Here is a 27,405-nt window from a genome sequence, read left to right on the forward strand (position 1 = left end):
AGTCTGGGAGGGATCTATATCCTGGTGGTGTTTATTCTCTTCCCAGTTTCTTACTGGCTGTTCAGAAACGGTGAGTGTGTGTTTGATTTTCTTTTCTTTTACTAAGAAGTTACAGAAACGTTGATCCATTGGCCATTTGCAAATGTGTTTTTTTCTTTTTTTCTTTCTTTCTTTCTTTCTTTCTTTATATATATATATATATATATATATATATATATATATATATATATATATATATATGTGTGTGTGTGTGTGTGTGTGTGTGTGTGTGTGTGTGTGTGTGTGTGTCAATGAGAAATGAGCTAGAATTAGAAAATCCCAAACTTTCTAGAGTATTATAACCTGTTATAAATTTCAGAACATTTTGCAAATCAAAGGCAACATATAAATGCTTTGAATTATTTATAAAAAGGAAGTTTATTGATAAAAATGAAAGCAAGATTAGTTAGAAGTGTTTAGGACATTATATCACAGAGAGAAAAAGGAATCGAATCTAATCTGAATCTAATCTAATCTAATCTAAGTGACGGTTAATGACATATTTGTGGCCTGTGAACTGAAGTGAGACTTAATTTAAAGGAATATGTTTATAAAAAACAAACAGTTTATCCAACTTCCATGTCTTTTAATTGTTTCTAGCCAGTGTGTACAAAGTCTTTTTCCCCCAGAGTGAACATGGTGTCCATATTCAGCATTATATTTCTTTGTCACGTCTCAGTCTACAGTGGTGGTTAATATCTTGTGTAACAGTAGACATTTATGGCTTTAAGAATTTCTCTCTTTTTATTTTTTTCCTGAGTATTTCTGTTTTCACCGAGCCTCCTTTTGTTTGCCCACACAAGCTTGTGCTTGTGTTCATAAGCATTTCAAATTTGAAGGTGTTCTTTTGCAAACAGCGGTTTAAACATCTCACACTGAACGCCAACAAGAACGGAAAAAAAAAAGTGTAGAGGCTCACGGTTGACTTTGCATATGACCAGTAGGGGTCATTGTCTCTATGACAGATGATCAGTAGCATTTTATCAAGTGCTTCGTGCTGAAAGACACGTTGTAGTTCGGCTCTGATCCGACGCTCTGCTCACACCGCTGCTGTTCACTGAAATATTTCCTGATGAAAGAACTCACTCATTTTGACAGCATTTAGTATAAGATTTCAGCGTAATGCCTGTCAGTGACACCCCATACCCCCCCCCACACACACACACACAGAATCCAGAATAAAGTGACCTGATGTGATGTTAATAGCGTCTTTTTTTTTCTAAGAACTGTTGTTCCCTTTGTTTTTTGCTGGTGTGAAAATATGATGTAAAACACAAAATCGCACAAAGATTCAAAAAGAAATGTTATATATTTGTATTGAAATTGGTTGGGATGTGGTAGATTAGTGGGTAAGGTGTTGGCCTATGGATCAGAAGGTCGTAAGTTTGACTCCCAGGTCCACCAAGCTGCCTTCGCTGGACCCCTATGCCCGGCCCTTAATCCTCCGTTGTATAAAATATGGGTTTGTTTACAATAAAAAGAACCTGAATTTCTGGATCGAAAGTTCTGGATCGGTCCTCTGTACTCCCTGTCATCATCATCAACTGTAATCAGCCCGACAATGGCAGTCATCAGAGAACTTCTGCAGGTGACAGTTTGCTGAGCTAAACATGAAGTCTGCAGTGTATACAGTGAAGAGGAACGGGGCCAGAACCGTTCCATGCGGGGCTCCAGGGTAGTCTGCAAAACTGGTCCACTTCCAGGTACACCATTTTATCCCTTAGAAGCACAGGTTGGATGGTGTTAAAAGCACTAGAGAAGTAAAAAAAACATGACTCTCACTGTGCTCCCAGCCTTTTCCAGGTGCAAAATAGCTCGATTTAAGAGGAAGATGACAGCATCTTCCACTCCAATGCCAGGTTGGTAGGCAAGCTGAGGTGGATCCATTGATGGGCTCACCAGAGGTTGGAGATGAATGAGCACCAGTCTCTTCAATGTCTTCATCAGGTGCGAGGTCAGTGCTACTGGTCGGTAGTCCCTAAAGTCTTTGGTACAGGCACCACGCAGGATGGTTTCCATAGCTGTGGCACCTTCCCCAGCTTTAGGCTCAGGTCAAACATGTACAGCAATAAAACACATTGTTAGCATGTAAAGCAACAGTAATAGATTAATAATGGAGGCTGATAGCAATGTACTGTAAAGGAAGTTGTCCTGGAAATCATGAAAATGCTAAGATGCGAGTGGCCTGAATCGATCTGACTAATGCAGAAGTAACCAAAGCTCAAACGTCTTTCTTAATCGTACTCATTTCTTCGAAATGCTATTTAGCTGTTTACTTTGAGTTGCTTCCAATGTGCTATTCATCTAACTGTTTATCAGGAAATGTGTCCTTATCACGCTCTGTATCAGCACACTGGCGCTGTCGCAATGCTTAGCAGAAAGCAATCATGGCCATTTTCGTCTATCAACTCGAAAGACACTGCATCCCAAAAGCACATCTCTCTCCTTCATCCCCCGGGTGGAGTGATGGGCAGAACAGCCTTATCATCCTACCCTTTATATTGAGTGAGCAATTTGGAAAAATCAATAGAAGTGAAGGCAAATATGGCAAATATATCTTTTTTTTTTTTTTTTTTTTTCTTCCAGAAATAAAAGCTGGCCAGATAAAGGGCAAGAATCCTACAATGTCCAAGTAACAAGTTGTTCCTAAAGAATATGCTTGTGTTGTGTCTGTTGGAAGTATCTCGTTTTTACAGTATGTTGTTGCCTTTGATTTGTAAGCACTGTAACCTAGAGTTAAATTTGGAATATACAAGGAGTTCAATATAACATGACTTTTTATATTTAGGATTTAAATATCAAATGGACTTCATTCAGCTAATTATATAACTACTTGGGGCATTTTATGGGGTTTCCTAGAAACAAGTGTGAATACATACAGTACAGTATATTCATTTACTCCAACTTCACACGTATGACCTACCTCGTGTAGATTCCTGTTTAAGTCCATTTCCATTCCAGGTAAAAGTCAAAACTAGTAAAATAACAAAAAGCTCTACTACAGAAAATGGGGTTTCTTCTTTAGAACAATACCAAAAGGAAAATCAAGAATATTTTGGTCACTATTGTATTGGTGCCCAGTGGTGCAGCATGTCAGTTGTCTCTTTTCAAGGAGGAGAAACCTGGATTGCTTCAAATATGTGAATAATGCAAACTGAAGCAAATTAGTCTCAGTATAACACAGTGTCACAACCGGAAGAGGAAGGAGACAGACCCGTATGCAGGATAGCTTCAAATGAAAGGGGTTTAATAAATGATAAAGACAACGACATAAAGACGATAACAAAAGCAATACAAATGAAGACACTTAACAAAGACTAGACATGACGAGGGGTAAACGTAACTAATGATTCCGCGCTGCACTCTGCAACGCGGCTTACTTAAATATAAAAAGACACGATGACACAATAAGGATCAGGTGTGAAGACAGGGAGGGGCAGACGAAGGCGGGGCAGACACGTGACGAAGAAGATAAACAAAAACAGCACATAGCCAAAAGTCCGGGTTGAGTCCTGACACACAGTTTATATTTGGTAAAGAGATCCTAAAGAGCAGTATATAGGAAGAAATGTAATACAGAGAATTGCATTGCATTTACGCCGTTTGGAAGATGACCTTATCTAGAGTGACTTAATAGCAGTGTTTTCAAAGAATACATTCTGATAGTGGTTCTACTTATTATTATTATTATTATTATTATTATTATTATTATTATTATTATTTGACATTTTTAATTTATGTATTACTTTTTAATTCAGTTTTTAAGTGTTTATGTACGGTCTTTAGACATTGATTGAAGGCAGCTTTTGACCCCTTTGAGGCTCCAGAATACCTCACACATAAATTGCATAATCATTTAAATTGCTTTATACTCCTGTATTTATAGATGAATCCATTATCCAAGGTATTTCTTCTTTATTTTTTGTACTTTATAATCTATACCAGGACAAAAAAAAATGCTATAATTATGTTGAAGGATCTTTTTTGCCTTTTGTGGCAACAAAAATTATGAAGATTTTATGGACCGAAAGGTTGACCGTTAACATCAAAAGTTCAAAATAACTTTTTTTGTTTATGTCACCTTTATTTTTAAGGGTGAAGATGTGGTCACTGGACATAAGTCAGTGTCAGCTTCTTCTGAATTGGGATCAAAAAGGTCCAAAAAAAAAATAGTGGCACTTTTTTGGCTGTCAGTGTGTTGGTTCTTTTCCCAATGAAACAGATGCCTTCTCAAGATCAAGCAAGGCTGTAAAGTTCGTCTTGATTATATCTGGTGTAAACTGGCCATCACTACCGCATTGCAGCACTGTCTGGAGCATCTGGTAGGCGGACGTGTTCTAATCCACGCTAGGCGACTACTCTGTGGAGGCAATTTTCCATTGTGACAGATCTAAGCAGGTGAAAAATTCCTCACTGCAGACTCAGGATTATAATAAAGCTGCAAATTTCTTATCTTTTTCTCACCTTTCATGTTTTTCTATGTATCTTTGTGGTGTTGTTTCTAAAAATACTAAATGAATCTTATTTAGAATAATAGTGAGGTTATTGAAAGGTGAATGGAAAAAAGAAGAGATGAATGGAAATCTAGTGATTTGGGAAAGCATTACTCATTGACATTTCTTGACACTGGAGAGAAGGGAAGAAAGATCTGGCCAAGCGTGTACTATTTGTAATCTGCAAATGGATTGCTGGCCCACTGGCAAAGCAGATGATCTTATACAGTATTATACATACAGCCTCAATCTTATATTATACATACAGCCTCAAAATACTTTTTCCCCAAGCATATGGGATGCTAATTTCCATATATACAACTGGATCGATTAATTAGCAAGCTAAAGATTAATTAGCAATCTCCAAGCTGAGTTGAATTGAAACTTGATTCTTCCATTACAGAATTACTAGTTGTCCAGTTTAGGTTAAGTTCATGGTCAGCTTTTATTTACTTTTCTTAAGATTTCATTTATTCATGTTTTGTTTTAGTTTTTTTTTTTCCCAACTTGCATGTTCCTAGAATTCTTACAGTTGTAATGATTAGCTTGGTTTTATCTTATCTATCATACCATCAGAGAAGATCAGAGAAGAATATTAAACCACGTTTAGTAAACTACATGTAATGTTCCCTTGGTGATAAGCAATGGTCTGGGTTTTTAGCAGCCCTCTTAAATACCATTAGGCACGTTTTCTCTCCGTAAGCTGCTTAGAATTTATTTATTTTTAATATGCATAAACCACTCGAGTGTAAACAGTTCCTTGCATAAGTATTCACCCCCGCTGGATTTTTCTACAGTGAGTGTTAAACTCTGGAGCTTTGAAAACAAATCCAAAACAAAGTTGCGTGAATGAATTTACAAAATGAACGAGGGTTTGTTTAGAAAAAAAAAAGTATTATGCATTATAATACATAATTATAAAAAAACAGTATTATGAATTATAATATTTATGTTTGGTTTCTCTGTAATACCTCCTGAAGTGCATTATAAATGCATGGATAATGTTATGTAGCATATATAAAGCATTATAATGCTTGTCATGAAAAAGTATAAATGATCCCAGGCAAAAAATTGTTAAAAACTATTCACTTCTCTGATTGTTCTGGTAGAGGGAACAAAACAAATGTTCCCTCTCTTGCTGATTGTAAAGCTGGTCTTGTAGAGAGCATGACATTTTGTGATTTCCTGACACCATATAGCGGTGCTCATGGCATGACCAGACTTCATAACCAGTGCCCCAGTATATCAAATCAAAACACACATTTCTACATCTTTCTAATGTTTTTTCTACTTTTTAGTTTTATTCAAACTGTCATCAACATCTTGGAGTACAATACAATCCCAGTGACGCTATCAGATACACGGAATGTTCCGTGATTCAATTATTAGTCATGTTAATTCAGTTGCATATATAAATCATGACATGATATATTCAACTGAAGGAACCTTGCAGAAATCAGCTCATTGCTCTTTCTATTATATATCTCATATAACTCATTAATGCCAGATTACACGCTATATTATTATAGGTTTATAAGAATATTTTAGACACAGATGTTGTAATGCATTATAACACATGAACTAGTATAGTACCTCATACACTATTATACCTGGCCTGACCCTGTAAATGTTACTTATTCCTTATACAGTAGGTGCATGCATAGCACTTAAATATTATCGGTCCATTGTATTAGGTTACTATAGACATGATAATATAGGTTATTAACACATTATAATGCATTATAACCTGTTGACTTTGGTTTCTTGGTAACACTTCCTGTGAATTCTAATGTATTCTAAAGTCTTGAATAATGTGTTATATGACATACAGGATACCCTATAATGCCAGGCATGAATATTTACAGTATAAATGTTTATAATGCATTATAAATGCTTGAATGATGTTATATGATGTATATATGTTAACCAACAATGCCATCTTATTCTATGCTGCCTGCATGCAATTATATTAATTGTTATCAATAGTATAAAAAAAATGCTGACGGAAATTAAGCAACATGAGAGGAAACAGATCTGGACCTTTAGAGAATCATTCAGAGCAGTGTGTCACTAACAAGCAGCTAAGGTCAAATCTCATTTGTAAAATGGAAGAACAATGTTAATCATTAGAGCTACTCTCATCATGTTTAGGATGAAATATTATATCAGACAGACCAACGCAAGCACGGACGTTTTGGTGTATTTTAGAGCTGGTCTTCAGCCAAGTCCTTGACAGTCAAAGTACTTGAGATATAAGATCATATTATGTTGACCTTCCAGGAAAGGTGATCGCCGAACACTATTAGCCATAAGGCGAGTGCACGTGAGATGCGTTTTTGCCCTGCGCTGTTGATGGTACGTGGACGTTCCCTGGGAATATCTGTTAAACAGGGAAATTACATACACATTGATTGGCCTTTTTTTAAAACGCAGAGAAAAGTGCACTAAATAACCATTACTGTTCTGTAATTGCTCTCAACCTTCAATTACGGCTGGGCTATCAGGGAGATCACCTTTGCTCTTTACTCTTTAAAGTCCCATCTCGTGTTCATTTTAGGAAGACATAAAAGTGTGTGTGTGTGTGTGTGTGTGTGTGTGTGTGTGTGTGTGTGTGTGTGTGTGTGTGTGTGTTTGGTATAATGTAGTCCTTTACTCTTCATCCACATTGGCATCTCACCCTCTCACCCTCTCTCTCTCTCTCTCTCTCTCTCTCTCTCTCTCTCTCTCTTTCTCTTACTCTCTCCCCTTCCCTCCCATGCTGTGCACAATAACAAAGTCTACAAGCTCCATTGACTACAAAACCACTGTGGCAGCTTGGAGGCAGGATTTGTTTATTACTTGTTTGCAAAGCCCTCAGCATTCGCATCAGACTAGAAATTCTTTGTAAAATAGCCCAAAAATGTGTGTGTGTGTGTGTGTGTGTGTGTGTGTGTGTGTGTGTGTGTGTGTGTGTGTGTGTGTGTGTGTGTGTGTGTGTGTGTGAACAAATGAATGGCCTTCCTCTCTTTATTTATTATTAATCATAGCCTGCACATGCACAGAATGCAACTGACTGTGGAGAGTAATATTCGTATTAGGATCACTCATCATTTCGGCTTTCTCTAACAGATGCCAAAAATAAAAATGCAAAAAAAAAATAATAAGACGAAGGAAAACAAATGGAAAATAAAGGGGGGGGGGGTAACATCTCCTCTGACTGGCATTTGAGAATGACAAAGTGAAACAAAAATTGCACCTATATCCACATTAAGTGTGTGAAACTGCTCATTAGCCTGTGACGAATAAGGAGACAGTGTCTCTATGACATTCAGAAAACATGTCTGTCTGCCTGCCTGTGTGTTAGTGTATGTGTCTGTCTGTCTGTGTGTCTGTCTGTCTGTCTGACTCTGTGTGTCTGACTCTGTGTGTGTGACTGTGTGTGTGTCTGTCTGTCTCTGTGTCTAACCGTGTGTGTGTGTGTGTGTGTGTGTGTGTGTCCGATTCTGTGTCTGATTCTGTGTGTCTGACTCTGTGTGCCTGACTGTGTGTGTGTGTGTGTGTGTGTGTGTGTGTGTGTGTGTGTGTGTGTGTTTGACTCTGTGTGTGTGACTGTGTGTGTGCCTGTCTGTCTCTGTGTCTAACCCTGTGTGTGTGTGTGTGTGTGTGTGTGTGTGTGTGTGTGTCTGACTCTGTGTCTGACTCTGTGTGTGTGTCTGACTCTGTGTCTGACTGTGTGTGTGTCTGACTCTGTGTGTGTGTGTGTGTCTGACTCTGTGTCTGACTGTATGTGTGTGTGTCTGACTCTGTGTCTGACTGTGTGTGTCTGACTCTGTGTCTGATTCTGTGTCTGACTCTGTGTGTGTGTCTGACTCTGTGTCTGATTCTGTGTCTGACTGTGTGTGTGTCTGACTCTGTGTCTGACTCTGTGTCTGACTCTGTGTGTGTGTCTGACTCTGTGTCTGATTCTGTGTCTGACTCTGTGTGTGTCTGACTCTGTGTCTGATTCTGTGTCTGACTCTGTGTCTGATTCTGTGTCTGACTGTGTGTGTGTGTCTGACTCTGTGTCTGATTCTGTGTCTGACTGTGTGTGTGTGTGTCTGACTCTGTGTCTGATTCTGTGTCTGACTGTGTGTGTGTGTGTGTCTGACTCTGTGTCTGATTCTGTGTCTGACTGTGTGTGTGTGCGTGCGTGCGTGCGTGCGTTCTAACCCCAGGCAGAAAGAGAGTGAACAAATGGAGAAAATGGATGTTCTGAGTTAAAATATGCTGATGATAAACTCAGCCTTGGGTTGAATCATCCGTCTAAATGCTTTTAGGATGACAAACTCAAGGTGGCAGTGAAATTGTTACTCTCTGTGGAAATAAAATGCTTGAATAAGGACAACTTTTGAATCTTCACCTCCAATCTCCCTTTATATTGCTCATTATGTTTCCCTTTTACTTCTTTGTCACTCTTGCATTGTAAGTTATGGGATGGCAGTAAAACGCACAAAATGCATCCGATACAACATGAACGAAGAGCTGTATTAAAAAAAAAAAATAAAATAAAATAAAAATTAATGGCAACAACAAATCCTAGACGTTAACATTATAATGAAGCTAAATCTCATTTAAACATACATGATGAAATATTTTAATATCTATATTAAGTAATACAGTGTACTGACCATCTTAGATGAGATTCATACAACTTCTGAATATCTTTTAATTGCTTCAGCGAGGTTAGAGCAGCGAACCTCTTCTCTCCAAAATGTCCCACATTGCTTTGATCATATTCCAGTCAGATGATTGAGCTAGCCAGAGAAGATGCTGAAGTTCAAACCAAAACATCCTTTGGTACACAAGATGCATCTGATCACTTATCACTAACACGACCATGTAGGCTAATGATGGGATCAAGATACGTCCGTCCAAATCGTCTCAGCGCCACCCCGTGTGACAGTTCTAACCAGATTGTCCAAGTTGTGTGCTTCCTTGGGTGGTTCTCCATAGATAAACTCGACCTTCTGTTGGGAATAATGTGCAGTAAATGATGATTCATCAACCCATAACACTTGTTTCTAGTCTTCAGCTGTCCAAGTTTTATGATCATGATTTCTATCTTTTTGACATTTTTGCATCGATGTCTATAATTAATGATGTAGCAATTGTGACTCTTCCATGGATGTTGGCTTTGTGAAGTTCAAGCAGACGGTTTTTGTTGAATCCGGGTCTTTAAGCTGGGTATTAAGTTCTGCTGTCACTTTTTGCTGCAGTGGTTCTGTGTTGTTTGAACAGAATCATTCCTAGTGTTCGACAGGGCCTATCAATACGTTTTGATTTTCGTCCGCTATCCTTCTTTGCCGATAAGGTCCTGTTATGGTTTGTAGACGCAGTCGTAATCGTGGAGACTGTTGCTCTTGGAAGACCAAAGAGTTGTGCGGTAAAGGTTATAGATGCGGTTACAGGTGTTCCTGCTTAAAAGTTTTGTAGTTTAAAAAAATATATATATATGATATAATTAATATGGAGAAAGTTTCTGAGAGGAAACATTTGTTTAATGTATATGGAAGAAGTCTTGCACTTCTTCCATACACACATGGACAAGGATGCACAAGGATCCATCCTAATATTGCACAAGGACGGAGGAGTCGTAAACATGACAGGCTTCTTTTTAAAACTTTTCTAAGGCTAAAGTAAAGGAACAGCTTTTTCTAGATGAGATATTGGGTGGGAGATATTTTTATTTTTCTAGACGATCCAGCGATGGCTTTTGTGTAAGAGGAATAAAACATTCACGATGTGATTTTATTGGAAAAGAATTTACTTTAGGGTGGAAACAGTAGCTCAGCTTCATTTCCGATTGCATCCCGTCATGTTTTATTTCTTATTTTTGGACTTTCTCTGAGCTAAGACTTATTCTCAGTTGGAAAAAAACTGCGGCGGTGCCGGACGTTTCCGAATAACGCAAGTGCATTAAAAGTTCTGTAATGAAACCCCAACCTGAAAACAGAACGTGGTTGTTTTGTTGAATTGTGACAACCATGCTTGTTTTCCATGGTGCCTCTAAATACCCACTGCCAGTTACCTTGGAAACTACATTAAGCAAATCAATGAAGGTAGTGTCACTAGATAGGGAGGGCATACTTCTCTCTCCCCTCTGCCTCTTTGCTGTCCCCCTCCTTTGCTCTCCCTCTCCCTCTCTCTTTCCCTCTCTCTCTCTCCCTCTGCCTCCCTCCCTCCTTTCGTTTTCCTCACTCCTTGCATTGTGAGATTGCATGCTGACAATCACAGCCCAAGCTGTTTGTGTCGTTGCGTCCGTCTGAGTTTTCAGGAAAGTGCCTCGAGGTCTCGGATCCCAAGGAAAGACGGCAAGAATGTGATTCTTTCTCTTTCACTTTCTCTATTTCTGCTGTTTCAGGTTATAAGGCTGGTTTAACCTGACTATCATAGGTTGGGTGTTTTTGTTTCATTTTTGGAGACTTTTCAGCTCAACTATTTGAAAGACCATTTGGGATAACTTGTAAGTTTCGGGATTGTGGTTCACAATGCGATGAGTGCGCTTCACTATGATGAACCTGGATGGCCTTGAGATGATCGCCGTCCTGGTGGTCATGGGACTTTTCATCAAGGTCCTGGAGCAGTTCGGACTGTTTGAGCCTGTTGGTGGAGAAGGTAACGCACTAGTTTTAGTAGTACGCTCAAATTTACTGTGGAAAGGTTTAGAAATGCCAAAGCTTGTATATCTGCCATGTGCATGGCAGTGAGATAGACAGAATTCTGCAGTACCCTCCGTCGGTCCCTGAGGGTCCCAGCTGTGGTAAGGGTTGAGGAGTTTGGTTACTCCCTGCAACTATTGGCTCTGAAACTTTATCCTGTGAATCCTTGTACTTCCCTCACCCCACCTCCTCGTACCTCCGATCATGGTGCACTTAGAGTGTAATCAATAGTACGGCACAAAGAGTCTTCGGGTGATGCTCTTTTGGCGTCTCGGCTCGGAAACATAACTCTGTTTTCTGTCTTTCCCTCTTTCACTAGGGGGATACATTATTGGATATGAGGGAAAAAAGTTTCAAGAGTTTGGAAGTTGAATCTGCAAGTAATTCAAGTGTGCTTTTAACACTTTTATGAAAGTACGTCGATTGTGCTTTGCAGACGCTAATATTCTTCTGAGGTCACAGTATATAACACTTATCAATTCATAGAGTTAGCTGATCTATTTCTGCTTTTATTTATCTTGCCAACCCAGATCAATATTCAGTTAAACATATTGATATTCTTGAAGTTTGCTCAGCATGGATAACCAATCATTTAGTAGCAATTTAAAAAGTTGCCCTTGTCTCTTGATGAAGTCCTTTCTATGCCATAATATAAAGGCATGAGGATGTTTTTATTTTCTTGCTCTCCAGATTCTATCTTTCACTTTCAGGCTTTCAAGTACCATATACTGCTGACGGTATCTAATCTACTTTGTACGACAATGGTCATTTCATGAAGGGTGTTTATCTTGAACTGAGATGTGTGCTTGATTGTAAAGGTCATCATGTCGCAGGTAAGAATCTGGCTCGAATTCTTTTTGTCAAGCAGAAAAGTGGTCAGTGTTTATGCCTTTTGTGCATTACACAATCCCTTGTAATACGACGTAAAAAGAGCAGTCTTTATTTTTCAATACAAATGGCAGGTTAAACCCCGAAGTATGCGAGTCTTTTGAATAGCTGACCCGACCTAAGCCCCGCCCACTTCTTGCTCAACTCTCATTAATAATCACTCATCTAGTCTCGCGCTTCTTAATCGAAAGACACACCCTTATTTATTACCAAGGGACAGGGGGATGTTTTGAGTTCACTTTTGTGTAGTTTTTACGTTACTGTACGTACACAAACAAATCTAAAACAAGCAAGACTTTTTTTTAACCCCAAGGATAAATCCAGTATATACACACTTATGTTTCGACCTTAAACAAGAACTACATATGTACAAATTTATTAACAAATTTAAAAAAAGTACTGTATTCAATCCCCCACCGTGATCCCCTCCCCCCACCAGGTTTATAGATTATTCTTCGTCCGGATCGATATGTCTGCATGTGTAGTCTTTACTTCTGGACGTCTGCCTGTTTATATTTGTTAAAATAATTCACCATTTGGCATTTAGTAGACTTGGACAGGTTCTAGCAACAACACAGGGATGCAGTAGCTTGATTATCTGTCATTTTTATGGACCGAAGTAGTTTGAATTAATCAAAACAGCCCTCCCACTCTCAACCCAGACCTGCACACTGATGTGTCTCCTGGAGCACACCCAGCTCCGAGGGAAGACGTGCCAACTGATAGCTCATTTCAAGATTAAAAAGCAAAGTTCCTTTTACTGCCCTCACCCTTAGCTTTGTGCAAGACTTTGCCTGTACGGAATTTAGAGGTATTTAGCTTCAGTCTCCAGATGAAGCATTACAGAAAGGCAATAAATTGCTCAGACACATTAGGCAAAGTGCTGCTCTTAATATCAATGGTTTTAATAACAAATGTGTCTCGGGGATTGAAATAAGCCCTGGTGCGTTTTACTTCCCTAGTATGTCCAATCTTAAAGTCGCTAATGTGATTCTGTCTGTCAGGAAGAGACACGAGGTCACATCACCACGGCTTTCGAGTGGTGAATTACTAATTGTAACAAGAACTACAGCACGTCCCTGCTTTTGTTTATCGCCGCACGCCTGACATAACTTACTGTCAGTGTAGCCGTGTAACGTATGGGTGTCAAACCTGTGCCAGATGGACAAGAGTCAAACTGTGATGGAGAAGCAGGCAGAAATACAATCATCATCTGGAGTGTGATGGAACTTGTGATAGATAGATAGACAGATTATGTCCCAAAAAAAAAAGAAAAAAGATTGTTTTACTCTGTTGTCTCATTTTTCATTCACTTTGACAATCACTTTCCTGATTCATTTTAGTTCAACAAATAGCTCTGCTGTGCTCTGAGGTCTTATTGATACATTGACCTAACTTTGAAAAGTCAAGTCAAGTCAAGTCAAGAAGCTTTTATTGTCATTTCAACCATATATAGCTGTTGCAGTACATAGTGAAATGAGTCAACGTTTCTGCATCAGGATCATGGTGCTACATAAAACAAAGTCAGGGCTAAGGACATGTAAGTAGTCTTAGCCACATAAAGTGCAACTGTGCAACCTGGTGCAAACAGTGCAGGACAGGACAAAAGACAGTACAAGTCAAAAACAAAAATACAAAAAGTACAAAAAATGCAATACACAAAGGACAATAAACAGTAACAGAAACAGTGCCGACTGACCAGTGTATATACTGTATGTGAATACTGAATGTTCAAACAATATTTCGTGCAGTAACATTAGAATGAACACAGTTTCTTAGCAGCAGGCCCTTGGGATAATATATAGAATTGTGCAAAAAACAGCAAATGACTGAAATATTGTATAGTATGTGCGAAATGGCTGAGATATTGTACAATATGTGCAAAAACGGCTGAAATGTTGGACAGTATGTGCAAAAACAGCAGAAAAGTGTGCAAAACAGCATGTAAACAGTTTGATGGATTGTAAGCAGCATGTAAACAGTGGCAGTGTATGATGTGTCAGTGTGTGTGTTTTGTGAGGGTCTATGCAGTCCATCCAGATGATGTGTGTGTGTATGTTGTGCTCAGTAAAGTACAGTTCAGTACAGTTCAGTACAGTTCAGCTGAATTGTCATTGTAACATGGCACTGACCCTGAGGTTGTAGTCACACATACTGTATGTATTTATAAAGTCCGGATTACAACCTTAATATTTGGTGTGGGACAAACAATTCATATACATAGCACTGAATGCTGAATACACTGTAACTGGTGTAGAATGCAGCTTGTAATTGTGACAGTAAACACTGAGACTGTCCGCTGGTCATGCACAGTGATTGCAGACTGCACAAGATGAAAGCCTACATAAAATGTGTTATTTGGTAACCGTTATTCAATTTTAGTAGGATATAAATTAGGTGTGAATGGCTGCTGAAGGTTGAAACCTTTGCTGGACAAGATGTAGTACTTCTGTAAGTTGTCATGCAGTCAGCCTTCTCACACTTCCATTTTAGTCTACTTTCCTAATTCACATAAACATATGATAGTTGTTAAGTCTAGGTTAGTTGATGCTACTAAGGTTGAATTAAACGATAGAACAATTTCACTATTGCCGCTTTTCCACCGAGGCAGTTTTAATGCTGGTTCAGAGCCAGAGCCTAATTTAAAATCAGTTATTTCTGTTTCGACAGCCAAAGCACCGGCTCTGAACCAGGAAGCAACAAAGCGTTGCTGGTCTAGACTTAAGAACCGCTTGCGTCAGGGGCTGGGGGCGGGGCTACTGTTAGCGCCTGGGGCCGGGGCTACTGTTAGCGCATTTGATAATGTACCTTAAGTATACCAATGTTTAATAAACTTTTACTTTACCTCAATATGTGCAATTATCAGCACACATTATAATAGGTAGCTACATGCTAAGGCTGACATTTTTCTGTGCTAATGATAAAATAATGTTATGTACTTTCTCGATTACAACCTTCGTTTATACAAATTACATGGAGCTGCACGTACATGTTGGATTCACAGCGTTTGGATATGGTCAGAATTGTTTCGTTATTCTGAATAAATATACTATGATCCACAAATAAATATAAAGAGTTTCGCAAATATTTTTTAAATTAACAAATGCACAATAAGCAAACCGTAAATATATGTTACAAATTTCACAAAATGAAATTAAATACACAAATAAATAAAATGTGATTTGCAAATAAAAAAAAATAATTATAAATATATATTTAATTGTATTTATTTGTGAATGGCTTCCTGCTCATTTGTGGATTGCGTTCTGTACATTTGTGAATCACTGCACGCATTTGTGCATATTTTCTTTATTTGCGAATCACATTTTATTTATTTGTGAATTTAATTTCTTTTTGTGAAATATATATTTACGGTTTGCTTATTGTGCATTTGTTGATTTAAAAAATATTTGTGAAACTCTTTATATTTATTTGTGGATCATAGTATATTTATTCAGAATAACGAAACAATTCTGACCCCATATTTGGATGCTAATGTAGGTTCACAAAGCCATGAGCATTAACAGTAAAGCAACATCCGCCATTATTGATGTTGTGTTTGTGTTTGCCGCTGCTGCGCTAACGTTGCTGGGAAACGTGACCCGTATACAGTGCCGTCAGACTCGGCTTTGTGACACCTCTCTAGCTGATGGAAAGGCAAACCGGTTCGGTTCGCCAGTGGAACCAACTTTGAACCAGCACCAGCACTAGCTCTGAACCAGCACCTGGTTCTTTTTGGTGGAAAAGGGGTATATGTGGTCACTTCTATCACTTCTACGATGTTCGGGTAAAAGCCTCCTGACGGCTTGGGATTACACCATACTCACCAGGAACTGGAACAACACTTTTATTACCTCGAGTTAACTTTAAATGAACTTTTAGCCCTTCAGAGGATCGAGAATAGGTTTAATCAGAAACACATTGTAAAGTCTGACAAGTGATGATGTAATGATGTAATCTCTAATGAGGCAATACACAACCATCTTTGATTAGCCCTATATTTTTCTGCTAAATAAGAAAGCGAAGGCCCTAATGGTGCCGATTGCAGGATGCAATTCTACTGTAACATTGTCCCGAGCTTTTAAGCCAGGAGGCGAAGGCTGAAAAAATCATTCAGCATGACCTTAGCATCATTTTACAAGCATACTCCTCTCTCTCTCTCTCTCTCTCTCTCTCTCTCTCTCTCTCTCTCTCTCTCTCTCTCTCTCTCTCTCTCTGTCTGTCTGTCTGTCTATCTATCTCTCTCTCCACCACACAACATTAATAGTCATTAGTGGGTAGATGTATGTAGACTTTCTGCTGAAATTCGAATGGATTCCTGCTACTCTAATGAATGAGTCTGTATTGTTTCACTAGTGCTTTCTTCCTAATTGAAATGTCCAGCGAAGAAACTTTAATCCAGAGAATAAGAGCTCAGGAAGATGGCTGTTGGCAAGCCCTACACCAAAGGAGAAGATTACTCTTTCTCATTTATGGCCTTATAGATAACATGTCCAAATTACTGTATGAGCAGAAACAACGCCATCTGCAATCACACGAGGTAGTAGGACAGGAACAGGTCATAAACCTGTGGAGTACTAGGTATTGTCCTAACAAGTGAAGGATATTATGAGGCACAGAATTACATGGGTGGTCTGATTAATTGGAGATGAACGACTTGAGAAAAATGAGAAGTAGGTAATTAAGTGTTTATAAAGGCTATCACTTAGATTGATTATTGTTATTAGAGTCTGTTTTTTTTTTTCATCCTGCTGATTGCTTTTAATATTACTCATATGTTATCCTCACCTTTCTTTCCTTTCCTAAAATTTGTTCTCTTATTTTTTTACACTCTCATGTGAAGCACGGGTGTAAATAATGTCCCACATTCTTTGAAAAATATATATATTATATACACCACCTATAGCTCAACTCAACTAAAGGAGCTTGCTGCAAGTCGCTCAATTACAGTGAATCACATATCAGTCAGTACACGGAGCTCTGATAGAGCTGTTGTACTAAAAACGAGATAAAACGTTCGGCACATATCCGGGTTTGAGAAAATAATGAAAAGGTTCTGAACATTGTAGGTGTGAACGTACTTTTGAATGGAAAAAGCAGGTAAACCGATGGAAAGTGAATTTATTTTTAACTAAATAAATTTTTTTAATCATCTTTTTGTAGTAAGGAAACCAAATCCAAAATAAATTGTATTTATATTAATATCGTATTTAAATTGCATTGTATTTTTGAAATTGTTTAAAATAAGTTTTGTTTTTCATTTATACAGTATATTGTATGTGATATATCTATTGTTGAATACTGTTCTCCTGATATGCAGTATTCAGAAAAATCTATACATTTTTATCTAAGTGCTATGTTTTCTTGCTAAAGTGATAAAGGGTTAGAGTTATGTTCTAAACATGTGTAGAACGTTTGGTATGAAAGTGTGTTTTCTTAAAAAATTGAAAAAGTACCCAAAAAGAATTCAGGAAATATACCAGAAAGGCTGCCGTATGAAGACTGCTCATATGCTCTATACACAATGCTACTGATTTAAGAAGCTTTATAAAGTCAAAGTCATTTTGAGATCTTTCAAAACATACTGTACGTGCGTGAAAGGTTAACTCCAATGGTCCACTCACAATCTCTATTTGTGATTTGTTTTGTGATTCTGGGGCTAATTTGTAGGGTGATGGTGAATTTTTATTATTCCTGTGAGAAATTATTGGTTGTCTGCAGTGCTGATGTGAGAGGAAACACTGCCAATGCAGTTACAGTAGAGTTTAATAAAAGAAAGCACATAAACAATCTCAAACTTATGAGATGACAATCAGGAATCAATGTTTCACCTGTTCCTCACGTGTATAAATGTCATATCTATTTAGCCGTGCTTGTCCTTGTCATCGTTTGTCGTCTTGTCATGTCTGGTATCGTCTGCATCCTTGTCCCTGTTTCGTGTTTTATTTCAGTTTATTTTACGCTATCCTGCATTTGGGTCTGCTTTAATCCCCGTGACCCTGACAACTAAGTTGCCAAGGGTGGTCGCTCCAAAGGTTTGGAAGCTGTCCTTTTACTCTTTTTACAAAATGATGGAATTCCCTCAGTAATGTTTAATGTCTCATGTTAAATTAGACACTCTTGACTTTAAGATGTTGGAGTGTTTCATAAGCGTTTCTATCAAAACTGTTTTTATTATTGTGTTGAGATGATAATTGTTTGTCCATCAGAGGGCTTACACCTCTCCCATGTACTGTCACCTACTGTAGCTCACCAGCAGCTAAACACAGAGTCACAATACTCTACATACAGAAACACAACAGTGTTCTGACTGAACTTATAGCAGACTTGCTGGGATAAAATAATTGCTTTGTTTATACTAATTGCAAATATCCAATAAGTCACACACCAGTGTACTTACTGCTAGCAAGAAGATGCTCTATCTGTCACATATATATTACAGTACCGGACGTTTGGGTCACATTGTGCCAATCAGTGATTGATCCGAAACTCAGAGCCATTAGATATTTGAGCCACCGTTTCCCCAGTTAAAGTTGAGAATCAGAATGTTTTCTAAAATAATTTTTAATATCCATTTTTAAGTCTATCACATTTTGCATGGAACTGTATAAGTTTGTTGCTTCAAAGACTTAAATAATCCTTTCTTTAATCCTCTTTGTCCTGGAAAAAATTCTTCTAAAGGCATCACCTAAAATACACAGTAAGCGCACTCAAACACATGAATGAGCCAGGGCCTTTAAATACACAGTACTTTCTCTTTTCATTCTCTTTCTTTGTTTTGTTTTATAGGCATGGAGCTGGATGAGATGCAAGGTGTCACGACACCTTCTAAAAATAATATGCCAGTCAAATGATTCCAAACACTTTCATTAATTTAAGAAGAAGCCTGTGTGGGAATACTATTAGTAGGTTATATGTCTTGTTGGAAAATGTAAAAATTACATCACTTTGTAGTAATATCGACAACATGATCGGAGGACGTTAATGTTGGTTATTCAGACAAATTGTTTCTGATCATCTAAATGTTTTTACAAATTAACAAAAAAGGCAACCAGTCTTGATAGTTATGTAGTACGAGAGGGGCATCTGGGGCATATAGAAGACATTTTCACTTAGTTTTTGTGATTAAGTGAGAATTTTATCATTATTATTAGCAATGTTTTGCAGCTGCTATGGTGCCATCAATATTCTTAATTGAATTTTACATTTGAATTTCATTGAAAAAGCAACATTAACTGACATTTAGCAATGTTCCGTTGAAATCCGTTTGCTAATGATGAAAATATTCCATATTATATGATTGTAGGCTTCATGCCAGCACTGAATTCATTCATGTATATCTTCAGTATTTATCCTGGTCAGAGTTGCTATGAATCTGGAGCCTATCCTATAAACCCTCATCATAAATTGGATGCTAATCATACTTTATCTGTTTTCAAATCTATAGCATATATTTCTGCCTACTCTTTCTTCTGTCTATTTTTAAATAAGCAGGACACAATGGTCAAATTTTAAAAACACTTTAAAAAGGACACTGTCTTGTGAAATAGAATCAAAACCCACATTTTTTTAAAATGTACTGTTTTTTGTTTTGATTTTGTTTTTTAGATTCTTTTCTCTACGATTTACTGCAAATTACCAAAGAACCACATAATCAGTCATTATTAAGCTAAATTTACCCAATTATCTATCTATCTATCTATCTATCTATCTATCTATCTATCTATCTATCTATCTATCTATCTATCTATCTATCTATCTATGTTGTCTAATTTTTCTTGAATTGAACACTGTTTTTTGTGATCTGAAATTTTAAATCTGAAATTTCAGAATTTAATCTGCACCACAATATCTACCATAAATTATGAAAAAAAAAATGATATTTGAAGCCATGCAAATTAATTTAAGCCAGAAAATTAAATTTCAGTTTCAACACTTCCAAATTGACATAAAAATATACACATGCATAGCTTCATGTGCCTTTTAAATTGTAGTGGAACATTTCTAGTTCTCCAGTTACAAACACAACATATTGTATAAACGTGGGTCATATAAGCAAACTAATTAAAGCAGGATAAGATTATTTTTTACATTAATACTATTACTGTTATTTTTGTTTCAATAACTACTCCTGAATCTAATCAGCTCGTTCACCTCATATAACCTGCAAGAAGGAACTTCATATTTCTAATATGAAGTTACTCTAACAGATTTATTCTCCGATATTGAATTACACCACAAAGTGCTCAGCCATCATAACTGAAGGAAAGGGAAGGGGTCTGGGGAAAACATTAAGATTTGTTTTACTCTCATGCCTGACAAGTTATTAAAAATGCATGGGCTGTGAAGAAACCAGAGGCCTTTCATTGCACAATCCTTGAATAAAACTTTCATGTCTGACTCCAACAACAGCTATTAGTCATCACAGCCATCATATTTGAGCATTTTCAACAGAACTGTGGCTTTTGATCGATGACACTTAGCCTTGATAAAGCTATCTTTCATATTGCCATAATGGAATCCTTTAATATTTCTCATGTTGTTTCTCTGAGATCCATTAGTCCACATTTGGGTAAAAGGTTTCAGCATGAAGTCGTGTTTTGATAGCAACAGATTAGGAATGCATTGTAATTGCACATTTATTAAAAAAACATTGTTTGTTTTAAAGTTAAACTAAGAGTAAATGACCAATGTAATAGCCATAGGTTTTTTTTATGACTTTAAAAAAATACAATAGTAAATCTGGCAGAATATAAGAGTCAAATAATTTATCTCTGGATAGTAATTTGATCTATTGCTTCTTTTTTTTCCTCTCTAGTTATTCCTTTTTTGTTATCTCCCCTTTTTCTAATATAGATTATTTTTGCTTGTTTACAAGGTCCCCTTGTTCGCCTTGTTTGTTATCATGTTCGAAGGCTCATTTAAAGTCTATATACAGTACAGATCTGCTGTTCAATTACTCTTTATAAATATATTCATATATTCATATATTTTTACAGCAATTATAAAGGAAGGATCTCTTTCGTCTTTTAAAGAGTCGTGCAAAATAATTTGGCTTTATTTACATAGACAAGCTAGCGGTGTATGTTTGAGTTAGCTAACATTAGACACACATAAGTGATACATCTGTTAACAATATTAATTGTGTATAAAAAGAAATGGCACAAACATTTTTCTATGCTCTCATGTGCCAAACATTTGAAGCAGGAGATCAACAGAGAAAACCTTTGACATGTGGACATAAGGGCAGATGATTTTTTTTTTATATATAAAAATCATATACCAAACATTTCTTGTTTTGTTTTGGTTTTTTTTTCTGTTTTTTTTTTTTTGCCCATGAAGAATAACAATAATTCACCATCGTGAGTTTACACAATGTTGCCGCTGCCAACAAGCAGTTCCTGACTGTACGACTGTATTGACCATTTTAAATAGTGAGTTGCAGAAAGAAGTGCAAAGAGTTTTGAGATCATGAGTAATAAGAAACTGATTCCCTGTGTAGAAGAAAGAAAAAAGAAAAACGGTGTGAGTTTCAGCTTTATGCAAATAACAAACAGCAGCTGGTGAGTCATAGGGCTGTTGTCTGATCTCAAGTAATGGCCTGGATAGATATCTTCGACTGTTATATGGTTCACACCGATAAGTCATGGATGAGGTTGTTTATAGCATAATCTCAGGTCTCTGGAATACATGACACTATTCTGCATGATAAACATAAAAGAAATGTCATCTCACTGGTGTTTACCTACACTGTCTGTGCCCTTGGGAAGTTAAAAGCAACAGTGGGTAAACTGCATAGTAAAAGGTTAAACGGTTCAAGTCCTATGTCAGATCTGTGTTCCACTGGGTGCATAAGTTACCTCCTCAGTCAAAAGACATGGCTGATTCGCATCTTTAAGTTGTCCATAGTGTCCACATGGTGTGTGAGTGTGTGTGAATGTGCCCTGTGCTGTGTTGGCACACCATCCAAGGTGTCCTTCACCTTGTGCCCTAAGGGTAGAATCCAGGTTCCCTCTGTATTACAAAGCACTGCAGTGGATGGATGGATTGATGGATTGATGGATGGGTGGATGGATGGATGGATGGATGGATGGATGGATGGATGGATGGATGGATGGATGGATGGATGGATGGATGGATGGATGGATGGATGGATGGATGGTGTAAAATATAAGGGAAGGTCAATGTGAACAGATTTATTAAACATCTGCAGTGTGATTTACTCGCTCACAAGACAAGATTAACGAGATCCAAGCTAACCATGGCTAGCAATAAAAATGAGCAAAAATGTATTGTAATAGTGTTTCCTCTTCCTATTTTGCATATGAAGTCATTTCTCTAAATTGTCTTTGTAAATCTTTTGCATCATTCTGGTTTATTATTGATTATTAGTAAATAATGTATAATAAGTGAATAATGAGGAAGTGATATGGTTGTCTATTGCTTGTACTTCAACCCTTTTGCTGGTCAGTTGGTGGAGGCTTAGTATTGTCAAGTCAAGAAGTCGAGAAGCTTTTATTGACATTTTAAACATATATATCTGATGCAGTACATAGTGAAATGAGACAACCTTTCTCCTGGACCATGGTGCTACATAGAACAACACGGAGATAAGGACTTAATGTAAGTTAGTCATGTAAAGTGCATCTGTGCAACCTAGAGCAAACAGTACAAGACAAAATACAGTGCAAACAAATGATACAAGACAATACACAAAAGACCAGACCAGAGTTCATACTTTATATGTACATTGTATGGCATGGTTCATTATTGGCTCATTCCTCATGGCTCATTGTCACAACCAGGATGGAAGGAGACAGACCCGTTTGCAGGATAGCTTCAAACGAAAGGGGTTTAATAAAATAATAACGACAACACAATAAAAGACGATAACTAAAACAATACAAATGATGACACTTAACAGGGACTAAACGTAACTAATGATTCCGTGCTGCATTCGGCGACGCGGCTCACTTAAATACAAAAGACAATGAGACACAATTAGGAACAGGTGTGGAGACAGGGAGGAGCAGACGAAGGCGGGGCAGACATGTGACGAGGAACGTAAACAAAGGCACATGGCCAAAAGTCTGAGTCTTCACACTCATTCATCTTCTTTCTTGTAATTTGATTTCTGGACCCATTTAACGTTAACTTTTCTAGACTTGCCTCATTGCCAGTCAGTGTGTTGTACAATCTTGATTTGTATTGTATTGTATCACTGTGAAATCATTCTTTTTAATATATAAACAAATAGTCATATCCCACTATAGCTATCCTACACAAAAAAACAAACAAATACAGTACAAGACCTTGATATAGACAAGGACTTCAGCTCTGAGTCCTTCAGAAAGAGTTTAGCCGTACGGGGTAGTGTTTAGTGCCTGGTCCAGACATTCGTTAATGGGCTTTGTTAAAAGAATGACTTTATTTAGGGCTCATCTTATAGCATGTAGCTGCAGTCTTGTAGCATGGCTTGTTAGGATCTATGTGTAGTGGAACCCATTGTTTTTTGTTGATTTAGCACTATGCTAGCTACTAGCAATGTCTTCACAAAGTTTTCTCCTAACTTTGTTGGATAGAAACTAAGCGTGTGAGGTAGGACTGCCTCAGCCCCAGTGTGGGAAATGGTAAGAGCTCCACTTTATAACACACTTTAACAGCACCACTATGTTAAACTACCCTTAAAATCTAATGGCGTTACCTTACTAAGGGTGTCAGGAATTACTTTTAACTGTTATCCGATAAGACAGTGAAACATCTAGAGTTTTGTGTACTTTTTGTTACCTCTGTGTTAGTGTATCATTTAAGCAGGCAATTTAAAGGTCTAACTTTTAATTAGTTTGACACGAGTAATTTATAAAGGCTGCTGTAAACAAGTTCATTACTTGTACATGTTGATTAAGTATACGCTTTAAGAGTTTTAATTAGATTTACTCATGTGAAAAACCTCAGCAGATTCTTATGATTTGTATTCTTTTCTTTTTCTTTTTTAATTTATAAGACAAGGTAGTAGAGGAGTTTCTGTTTCACAGCTCCACAGTCCCTGGTTAAATCCTGAGCTCAGGTTGCTGTCTGTCTTGAGTTTTTTATGATCTTTCCACATGGGGTTTTTACAGGTTCTCTGGTTTCTATCTCCCAAGGTGAACTGTCTGTATGTGTGAGTAAATGCGTATGTGCATAGTGATAGGATGACATTCCATCCAGGATATATTCCTGCCTCATGCCCAAGCCTGGAGATAAACTAGGCTTAAAACTGAAAGTCAAAACAGTGATACTTTATGAATTTAGCTCCATGTCAAATTTCTGGTCATTTTATTTATTGCTAGTAGAAATCTGTTATGGGCATGAACAGCAGTTGGCTGCCCTGATAAAAACTGTTTGGATTCTCAGACTGTAATGAAAAATCTCGGCTTGGAAAGCAAATTGATGGACCAAATAAGAAAAAAATCTGATTTAAAAATGTTTTTTTTTTCATCTCCTAGCCCCATGTGGAGAACAATACAAGATTTCCTTTCCTCTACATAATACAGATATTGATTCTCTGGTTGAAAATCTGATTTATTGCACAGGGAGTGAGTCAAGGAGCTGACGTGGACCCGTCTGTCTTCTACTACGCTGGACATGTCAGATGCTAGTTAGTGCTGTAGTGAAGTTTCTGATATATACTTTCTCCTAGGTTTCTCCTAGAACCTGAATATGTTCAGACAGACATACTGTATCAGTGGCCATCAGAGTTTACAGTAAACATTTGCACATGGATAGAAGATAATGTCCGTATGTCCTAACTTAATAAATTGAGCTAAAGTTATACAAATTACACATTAGCACATAAAGGCCAAAGAAAACAAATTTCTATTTTTTTTTTTTTAGAAAAATGTATGTAAAACGGAATTGCATTTGCACTCTTGCATTTTCTAAAATGCATGCACAAATGCATAGACACAATTAAACACCCAAATTGACAGGGCTTTTATGGTGCTATGCAAATCAGTCACATATCTTCATTTAAAATTCCATTTGAACAAATCATCAATTTAATCATCATCCATCTTCAGGTGCATGAGCTCACATTCTGAATCTCGGCCCCAAACGCAGTTTCACACACAGATTGAGATTGGGATTAATAATTCAAGACCGGGCGATATATTCCTGCATGCCTATTACTAACTGAGCCTCATCAGGATATGAGGTCAGACTAATTAAAAGCCAGCTCATTCTGCCACTGCTTGAGGAGGCTTTAGGGAAGTCTGCCATTTATTTATAACTTCCAACTTCCAAAGGAGAGCAATAAAGCCTTCATTGGATTTTAATGTGGCAGCAGAAACAGGCCTGAGGTCAGATTTAATGGTATCGATGCACAACATTGAAGAGAAATGTAGAAATTGATCCTAGTCTTGTTATCAGACTTTTACCTGTAGTCTGTCGCTAGGAGTAAATTGTGTGTTAGGAAATATGTGTTGCATATGCACTAGGTGTGTGCTAATATTAAAGACCCCGTGTTAACTGGCTAAATTTCATTACACAGCATCACAGGATTGTGTGAGTAACTGGGTTGTCTATTATTGTAATAACATCATACTAACGTACTTGTATATTATATCCTGCTTACAGCATAGTATTGTATTGTTACTGGATCCTACATATATACATATTTTATATATAAAACAACATTGTGTTCTTCTTACTGCTTCTGTATATTCTTTACGCTACATACTGCTCTAATATGTTCGTACTCATGCACATCACTGCATCACATTTTTTTATATTTTTTTATATTTTATTACAGTATATTTTTCTGATATACTTTCACCTGTACTTTCTATCTTTATTGTACTATTCTACTATACTATTGTTTTTCTTTTTAGGACAGTCATACAAAGCATTTCACTACATGCCATTCTGTGTATGATTTTGTTTTGTATGTGACAAATAAAATTAGATTTTATATATCTATTGTGTACACTCCTGAATACACAATAAACTGTATAGTGACAGTGCTACTGTATCTATAAAGACATAATCATTTATTATATATTGTATGTTACATTCTGCTTAGTCTAAGTTGTATATTACTACACAGAACAGGTCCTGAAATACTGTAGACCTGAACGTATTCTGTACCCATACCCTTCTTGTCTGTACCGTATACTACTGTCCTTGTATATACTAATTAATACATAATGTTTTATACATTATGCTAAATCGTTGCAGGGTGAACACCGACACACACAGGACAATGGGGTGGGTGAACCAAGTGCAAGCAGTTTGTATTTAAAACAAAAATAAAGGGAAGAAAGAGCGAGAAGTGAGCAGAAGACACATACCTTAAGACTTGGGAGTTAGTGACCTTGGCAGGCTGGCTGAGTGGACAAGCCTGACCTGGGGAAGTAGCGTCGGCAGGTACCGGTGACGAGGTCAGCAGCGGTTGGCTGTAGTGTGAACTCTGCTTTGACAGGCTTAGTTCTTGACCTGAGTAGCGATGTCCTTCTCACAGGCTCTCTGCAAGTGATAGGCGCTGTCTCTGGTGCTGAAGTGCAGTCTTTTCTTTAGCTCTGTCGAGAGAGTTGGACGAGGTTCTCTTGTTGACCTACCATCAGCTGCTGTGTAAAACATGTTGCCACACCAAGTGTATACTTTATACCACATACTAAATGGTTCTTTTGTATTTACAATATACTAGATTTTGTTGTATTTGTTTACACATTGATTTTAGAATGATACTTTGGCCCAAGCAGCACATCCTCCAGATTTCTTTGGGGCACTGAAAATGTTCCTTTCCTAGACTCTTTGTACTACATACATTGTACACATTGTCATTTTTCATCTTGACCTGACTCTTATATATATATGACTTATTTATATTTCTTTCTTAACTTTTGATTTTGACATTCATTGAGTGTTTTAACTTGTTTCTAATTTCCTCTTCTTCAGATGGTGTGTTTACACTGTCTTTGTTTTCCTCATCTTTAGGTGGTGTACGTATTATTTCTCCATTCCCATGTGTAGCAGTAAGATCTTTCATGTTTGAGTTTCATTTCTAAAAATTGTAAGTGTATGGTTTTTATACCCCCCTAACATGCACACCTGCCTGACATATACATAATTAAGCTAATCAAGAAGGATTTATGTGATTTATCCTAAAAGAAAGCTGTGCTTATGTTTTTTTTTCAACGTTAATATACTGTATTTTGCCAGTAATAGAAACTTAAATCCATAATATAAAGATTTGTAGGGAAATAACTGTCTATTTGAATTTTAGCAGCTCTACCCATGATCAATTTTATAACAGTCTTCATTATAGCCAT

At 37.3% G+C, this 27,405-nt stretch overlaps 1 protein-coding gene across 4 annotated transcripts in view; it reads left to right on the plus strand.

Annotated features, from left to right (window-relative positions):
- The window catches only part of LOC113655489 (Kv channel-interacting protein 2), a 181,416-nt gene that overhangs the window by 136,306 nt on the left and 17,705 nt on the right, over window positions 1–27,405 (plus strand). Inside the window, exon 1 of one of the 4 annotated variants that reach the window (XM_047816898.1) lies at window positions 10,835–11,165. The exons of the other annotated variants lie outside the window; for them this stretch is intronic. Within the exon in view, the coding sequence (XP_047672854.1) occupies window positions 11,060–11,165 (106 nt within the window). The 5' untranslated portion in view covers window positions 10,835–11,059. Of the gene's footprint in view, window positions 1–10,834; window positions 11,166–27,405 lie in introns of those variants that run through there. 4 annotated transcript variants of the gene reach the window in all.

Source organism: Tachysurus fulvidraco, chromosome 7, assembly GCF_022655615.1.
Source record: "Tachysurus fulvidraco isolate hzauxx_2018 chromosome 7, HZAU_PFXX_2.0, whole genome shotgun sequence".
Taxonomy (NCBI): Eukaryota; Metazoa; Chordata; class Actinopteri; order Siluriformes; family Bagridae; genus Tachysurus; species Tachysurus fulvidraco.